This window comes from Motacilla alba, chromosome 3, assembly GCF_015832195.1.
Source record: "Motacilla alba alba isolate MOTALB_02 chromosome 3, Motacilla_alba_V1.0_pri, whole genome shotgun sequence".
Taxonomy (NCBI): domain Eukaryota; kingdom Metazoa; phylum Chordata; class Aves; order Passeriformes; family Motacillidae; genus Motacilla; species Motacilla alba.
Genome location: NC_052018.1, coordinates 59807613 through 59815846, shown reverse-complemented (window position 1 = coordinate 59815846; position 8234 = coordinate 59807613). Strand labels below are relative to the sequence as shown.

General features: G+C 38.2%; 1 protein-coding gene across 2 annotated transcripts in view; it reads left to right on the top strand.

The window, feature by feature from the left end:
• Positions 1 to 6473: 6473 nt before the first annotated feature.
• The window catches only part of TFB1M (transcription factor B1, mitochondrial), a 28750-nt gene continuing 26989 nt past the window's right edge, over positions 6474 to 8234 (top strand). For both annotated transcript variants that reach the window (XM_038131927.1, XM_038131925.1), the window contains exon 1: positions 6474 to 8228. In XM_038131927.1, coding sequence (XP_037987855.1) covers positions 8111 to 8228 — 118 coding nt within the window. In that variant the 5' untranslated portion in view covers positions 6474 to 8110. The remainder of the gene's footprint in view (positions 8229 to 8234) is intronic.

Below are 8234 nucleotides of genomic sequence, written 5' to 3'. Positions count from 1 at the left end.
AAGAAACAGTTGCAGAATATAGTTTATTTAGGACATTTGAAAAGTACCAATTGTTTTAGCTTGTAGTGTCTGCATTTTGTACTGATTACTAGAAGGATACTAAAAAATGAAGTAGCTAGATTTGACCCACTCTGACCCACTTGGACTAATAAAATGAAAGAGATATGGAAAACAGTCATTAAAAAAACCAGCCTGGAGTTAATGAATGGATATTGGCAAGCTCTGTTATTCCTGAAAAATAAAAGTTACATTAAATGCCTTTCTAGCCCCCATATCAGCTGTATCTGTCCCACATTCTGCTGCTACAACTAAATGAAACTTGCAGATGATGTATTTTGATATGACTGATATTCAGACACATATCTTGATACACCACCTTGCAAACTGAGTCCTTGCACAGAGATCTCCCCAAGTCTCTAAGGACTTCTTTTCCAGCAGTGTCACAATTGATTGCAGTCACAGCAGTGTCATAACTGACTGCAGGCCTCAGTAATACCTAAAAAGGTATTTAGACCCTGTGCAGCCTAGTTACTGTGGGTTTAATCAAACGTCTTCTCAATTTCTCCCATATCAAATATAAGCCACTTATCTTCAACCCAAAGACTCCTGATGTCCTATTTCCACTCTTCTTATGATGTCTTGGTTCACTACAGTGATACAAGTCAATGAGCTACTTACCCAGGCAAAACCATGTCCTGGGCTCCTGGTGATTTTAATTCCTGTTTAAGGTCTTATTTGACAACAAAACCAAAGTTTCCAAGGTACTTAGAGCAATAAACCTTCAGTCTTGGCTGGATCTTCTCCAATACGCAGCTGTCCTAAATCACGGCCAGATCCAAGCTTTCATATGCTCCTCGTTTTACAGCTTCAGTCCTAGAAAACTCCTCCTTTCCTTCAAATACTTTCCAAATTCTTTCTGCTATCAAATATATGGAGTCTTTTACAAGTGCTTTCCAATCTTGATTCACTTTATTCTTACTCTTCCTCTTAGCAGACAGGGGAATAAGAGCTAAAGCTTCCAGTGTGTGGAACCTTTGTGCCCAGAATGAGGCCTGGGATGGTATGGCCTGGACAAAAACCTCCTTAAATTTTTTTGTCTTAGCAATGCTTTTTTCTGATCATTGTGCTTCCATCTACTCATATAATCAGATTATCATTATCAACTTGGGCATCTAATTGGGCCTCAACTCAAACCTTTTTTTTGCAGATCTGTCTCCACAAAATCCCTAAGTTAATTTTTCATAAGTACAGCTAAAATTCTCATTCAATTCTCAACTCTTCATATTTTTCAAAATTAAACCTTTCTTCTGGCTTTTATAAATGCCTATTTGCACCACTTGTCATATCCATCCTTCAAGACATATCTCCCTCCCTCTTGCTTTGGCCTAATCCCTCCTATCTTTACATCTTCCACTGCTTTACCTTTTATATTGCAACTACTCCACAAAGTCACATTCACTTGCCTCTGTACAAATATTTCTGAGGCTGCCTCCTGGAAACTTAGTTATTATGAGAGGCCATGGTTCATGAGAGCAGCCCATGTTTCAAAGAAGCACCTTGATGTTTCTTCCCCTCTGCCCTCCCTGTAAACATCAGCAGAGTTCTGTCACTGTACCCTTCTTTTGTGATTCTGTAGGAAAAAAGCTGCCTTTCTGAGACCACAGCTTGTCATGCTGACCAGTGCTAACTCCATACCTTCTTATTCTCCTAATCTGTCAGCATCCACCTATTCTTTCGGATTCACATGGCAAGGTTCCCCTGACAGAGGTCACATCTTCTGCTGTGCTAGTACAATTTCTGATGAGCTAGAGTTCAGCTGGGGCCTTTTGGGTGTAACTACAATACAAAAAATCCATTCTAAGCTTTGGATACAACATTGAATAGTATCTATTTAATACACAGGGCTAAACAGATGCATTCATTAGCCGTCCAAGAGGAGCTGTGGGCTCCAAATAAATTTCAAGCAAGAATTCCACAAGTGAAGAACCAGAAAGAAATCCATCTCAATCCACCTTCATTTTCAGATCACAGTATGACAGAATGTATCTGGAAGTGAGCAGTTCAATGCTGCATTTTTGAAGATGTTAGAATATTTTGGTTTAAAATCAAAAATCAAATCAAACTAACAAGACATAAAATAATTAAAGAGTATTCATACCTTTTAGGAATCAGTGCTGTCGCCACAACTTTAACAGAACTGTAGCAATTTATGCCAGGTAAAGCCTCAGAAAAACATATTTATTTAAAAACTTGACACTGTTGATTATGGGAGCAATGTCTTGCTGATGATTTTTTTATTTCTGTTTAGCACTTCTCTTTGTCTGGACAGAGAAAACATTGCAGTTAGCTTTACTCTCCCATACTCAGTACTACAGCAGTGGTAGTTGTCTGCTCCCTTAGAAATGCATGATCAGAATGCTGTGCTTGTTACAGCACCCTAATGATAGAAATAGGTTATGGTTCAAACAGAGGTGCTACATTTTATTTTGCCAGCTGCGTTAGATGCAAAAAGCTGACTTAAAATCTGTTAATTAAATGTTTTATTTTAAAAACAGATTTTAAAATCAGTTTCTTCACCCTTTTTTTTAGGAATATACAAATTCTGACATTGACTTAGGAGCTCGCAACTATGATTAACAACCTACCCTTACAAGTGGTGTATTCAGCAGACCTGAACTTCCAGGTTTTACTGCTCGGATTTTGCTTACTGAATCTTCCTTTCTTGCTTACTGTAAGTGTCTATCATTGACCTTCTGCTTTTTATTTCCTCTAGGCAGAATATATGGCATTCGTATTCTGGCAGCCTGACTCAACATTAGGACATTCAGTCGAGTCAGTAAACTTTTTGGTCCTTGCTAAAGACACAGCAGCTCACTCGCCGTGGAACAAGAGTGGCACCCAGTGGTCACAGAGCTTGTCCCAACATTCATGTCCCCAGGTTTCTGCCTTCTCATTTTATACATACTGAAGACAGAAATCCTTTCATGCTCGAGATCCCAGACTGAAATCCCACCTCTGGATTTGAAAGGCAGAAACTAGAGAACTGAGGCTAAAAGGTTTCCTCTCTGCCATCTTTTTTCATGTCACATTTTCTGGGACTATAAACAATCCACCAGAGCTATGAGGCACTTATAAAGGGTATTGCTTATTTCTGAGGGATTCGGCAGCAACTGACTTGCCTGACACAAGCAAGGAACAAAAGGAGTTCCAGGACCTCATCTAATTCTAACACGTTGTTCAGTGGTCCAGATGAGGTAAACATGTTTTTAAACTGTCCTGCAAAACACCTGTGTGGCAGCAGGAAAGGAAAACCGAGGGACATATCCTGTTTTATGATCTCCCCTTGTGGGGGACATACAGGTCTCTGTGCCACTCCTAGTCCATGGGTAGGTTTAAAAAGACCATAAATTAACTATAGCAAAGGAGGCACAGTTAGAAACATGGTGCAGCGATGAACAGTTACCTGTGTGCTCCTCAAAGATTTGGGTAATTTTGTACTTATTTTCTATGATCAGAGTACAAAAGTCTGGGTTCCAATTGATGTGGTATGTTGTATTTTTAATGAATATCTTTGTGGGAGCTGTTGCAAGTGATAAAGCTTTCCATATTTTTAACTTGGGGATGGATACTTAATGCTTAAAAGTGGAACATCAGAGTGCCTAATTAGGATTCAAACAACTATTATCCTCAAGGGAACATTCTCCAATACAGACACTTGGATGTTGGGTGAGCAAGACCAAGCTCACTGAAATACCAATGTTTCACAATGCTTTAAAATTCCCAATGATAAATGGATGAAAAGTGCAGCTGCTGGTAGTACTGAGTCTGTGGTTTTGTTTTTAAGTCCTACTTGCAAGTGTGAAAAACCCCATTTCTACAGAAGCCAGCAGATAATGTAAATGAGAGCAGTCTTGATTCTCATAATTCCTGACATTCCTCAAATTTTAACCCAAAATTTGCATTAACTGGTATTTCTTATAAATGCCCTAGCACCTAAAATGGCATGATCAAGTGAAAGTCAAAACTGTCAAGCAAAAATAAACTTTCTAGTGTGGATGGCTACAGCTAGAGCATTGCAATGTGACCAGAGTTGATTAAGTGGCTCACAAATAAAAAGGCACATCAGAAGAACTGAGCAGTAAAAGAAATTCTAATACTTTGAAATAAATATAATGATTTTTAGCCATCTGCTATGACAATACAGAAAGCCGTGGATCTTTGCACTTTCTGAGTTATGTTAGGAAAGAACTCAGCAGTCTGGACAGAATTTCTGCCAGATTTTTTGTTAATGTGAAGTTCTTATTCTTTGAGTGTTTAGTTTTTGCTACACAGCATTATTGAGATGGTAACAAGAAAAGCACTGTTCCTGGTCAAACTGTGGCCTGACAAACCCACAGTGGTAGACTGACATAAGTAGGAAGACTTCTTCCACAATAGAATTACTTGGCTCTACTAGAAAAAGTAGCTGAAGTAATATTCAGGTTTATTTCACACTGAGTACAAATATTGAAGTGAGCAAAACATTTAGCTCAAACCAGGGACTCTAAAATGCATCACCTCCACTGTCAAAGAGCAAGAAAACCTATTACAGAGCCAGAGTTAATACTGAAGAGGTTTCATAACAGTTTTGTACTTTTTTTGCAGCTCATGGCTTCTAAAATTATTGTGACTACACAAATGTACATATCTCTGCTGTTATATTCCCCAAACGTCTTCCCATTTGCTAATTTATTTTCTTCAATATTTTATTTGGTCACAAAAGTCTTCCCGAGAGAGTGCAGTCACTGTGCTTGTTTGTACAGTGCCTGGTGCAATGGGCTCCTATCATCTATTAGGATCCTTATGAGGTAGTGTAACAGAAAAAATAAACATTTTATTTAAACAAACAATAGAAAGCAGTGCATTTGAGAGCAAGCTGAAGAATAGAGGCCTTGTGGTATGAAAATACTTCCAGCAGGGTGAAAAATACAAGATTTTATGTCTATAACCCCTTTTGGGTGTTACATTTCCTTATCATTTTACAATATAATCTGGGTATTTACATCTTATTATCTTATCTACCTTAACTTGATGTAAAGTAACTGTCAAATAGATTTTTCTGTCTCAGAATTGAGCGGAGTGTGGCATTTCAAGAGCATGTGTGGATCCTCTTTTTCACAATAAGATGCCATAATGTAAAACTAGTAACAATATTCCCAAGCAACAAAACATTTAGCTCAGTAAGACTGTACTTCCTTTCAGAGGGAGTTATTTTTAAACTGTAAAAACCTGAACATAGGACCAGTAAATAATGAGTATCTACAAATGAGCTCAGCAAGTCTGTAAAATTAACTTCCCACTGGTGAAGTTAATCATTACATTTTCATCATTACAGACACAACTTTGGTTTCAATCCTTGCAATGCTGGCAGGTAAACCTGAACTGAAGCTGCAGCCAAGAGAAGAACTCCAACTGAACCCATGATGGTGTCTCTGCAAAACTGATCTCAGAACCTGACCCTGAGCCCAGATGCTCAGTTTAGCTTTCTCTGGCATTCACCTGATCAGTGGAATATGTGCTGAATGTTTCATTGGCTTCAAAATTAGCAGGCTCTGCATGTAAGGTTAAAACACAATCAAATGATGAAATAAACAGATGGTGGATTGCTGCCATTCCCAAAATAAAACATTTTTCCAGAACTCCAAAATTCTGCATTATTTTGTTTATGATTTTTTCCCAACTGCTTTAACCCTGGAGGAAAGAAAGAAAATAGATTAAGAACTTCTCTAGTAGATTCTTGGGCCAGGTTCCAGTATAAAAATGGAGTTGTCCAAAGTCTGGGAGGTCATTAAAGTTTTATTATTGCTATTTATACAAGTGCTCTCCATATTCCATCCTCTTTCTGCATATTTAAGGACTGCCTTGATTGTGGTGCTCATAATCCCTTGTTGTTACATGAGTACCTTTGTGGTAAGTAATCAGAAATATCTTCAGGGAACAACTCCAGCACATCAAAGGACAAAGAGACTGGAGAGTCCCAGGGTGGGTGGCAGGCATTCACAGGAATTGAAATATTCCTTCATTTCCTTCTCTCACATCTCTTTTGTGAACTTTGTTAGGACCATAAGAAGGAAGTTCTCTTCCTGCAGGCTTTACCTAATTTGCATGAAAAGGTTGGAATAAGCAGAACAAACAGATGAAAGCTTGGAAGGCTCACTTTTCCTCCTGCAGAATATGTAAGACTTAGTTGGAGACACCCTCTAGAAATGACCAGTTGTTGTGGTTTAAAACTAGCTGGAAATTAAGCTCCAGTCAGCCACGTCCATTGCCCCCACCCTCCTCCAATAAGAAAGGGACAAAAAGGAGAGATTATGTTTTGAAACAATAATTTACTGGAAAAACAGCAATTAAATATGGAAAACATACCATAACAGCAATAAAATACTAATAACAAAAGTGTATGAATAGGATGATTTCACACAAAAATTCCTTGCAGAAGTCTGACTGATCCAATGTTACGACGGTCAGTGACGTGGCCTGAAAACATTTCAGACATAAACTGCAACTGTTATTTTAGCAAGCAATTTTTCTACCAAAAAGTTTCCACAGGTGAAAGTATTAGCAAAGATTACTGGATTTCATTCAGCTATTTTACATCTATTATAGTTTGTTATTACAGTAGGAGTTATGACCACATGATATAATCTAGAAATTTTAATGCAAGTTCATCTAGTCCAGAAAAAGTGTGCACTTTAACTATGTCAGAACAATACTTGTATACAAAGACTGAGGAGATTCGAGGCTGTGAGACGAAAAAATTTCGGCCTTGGTGACAATCAAGTATGAAATGCATTATTAAAACAATGTCCTGACACTACTTTTTTTACATAGAGGAAAACTTAAATTGGCATCTTTTTTTGCTTGAGAGCTAAAACAGCCTGGACGCCTCAGCTGGCCATAAAGCTGATTGATCCCATAAAGCTGACTGATCCCATGCCATTTTCATACTTGCTTCTCCTGAGATGCAGCCCCATATTCCTTCAAATTTCTTCAGATTTTAAGCAGAAAAATCACCATTATATCAATTTCTTGTAAAGCCCTTTTGGAACTGAGCTATTATCATAGGGCTAGTAGCAAGTATAATTTGAAATCCCACATTTTCACCAACAGGTGGAGCTTACATTTTATATTTAATGACTTTAAATTCAAATAATATATATTAAAAATGATACTTTATACCTCACAGACTCAAAACATCACTGTTTCAGATAAGACTTGGACCACGAGATTTTATTTCAATATTCCACTGTATGCAAATAAACCCTAGGCCAGGTCCTCTTCTTACTGACACCAGGTGCAAAGCTCCCTATATTTTTAATGACTGAGTAATTAGATGCATTTTCACTTTTCTGTAAATGTGCTTCTTCCTATTATATTCTGTCTCCTATTGACACCACCTTTTCCCAGTTCTTCATACATGTATTGCTTATCTCACACATAGGTTTCAAATAAACTTTATTGATCTCAAAACTGAACCCGCAGCTGTAAAGGGGTATTGATGCAAATTTTGTGTATCAGCCTTCTTCCATTTACTTCTTCACAGGACAACACTAATATGCATTACAGCATCTGCTGTTATTACTTAACTGGAGTAGTAGGCCACAGGGGGTAGAAGCTATGCCTGATGCAGAAAACTATTTAGAATTACTCTCATTATTTCTCCTGAGGGAGAAATTATGCTTTGCAAATCCTTTAATATCCTTATTTCTTTGCATCTACCTAATAATAATCTTTATTACCTCTGGCTCTTTAGTAACAGTCTAGCTTCCAGGAAGTATCTCCTCAACATTGTTGGAGTCATAATAACATGGAACATTACAGGCAAAATTGAAAAAGAACCTTAAAATCAAATAGTTTTTTAAAAGTGCTGTGGAGAAGGAACATCCTTAATCCTCTGAAGATACTGCAGAGATGCTCTGCCAAAATGACTTTTGGTGGCACCAGTGCATCTCAGGACGAGCAAAACAAGAAAACGCCTGAAGAATACACTCCTAGATATAAATACACCTGCAAATATATGTAAGCACACGCACTTACATAATGTAATTACGCATACGAACACTATTATTAAATGCGCTTCTCCACTGCTAATTCCCTACTCCCCCACAGGGCCGAGCCCCGCCCTCGGCTCCCACGGCGCATGCGCACGCGGCGGCACGCTCGGCCCCGTCTCTACCGCGCACACCCAGGTAAGG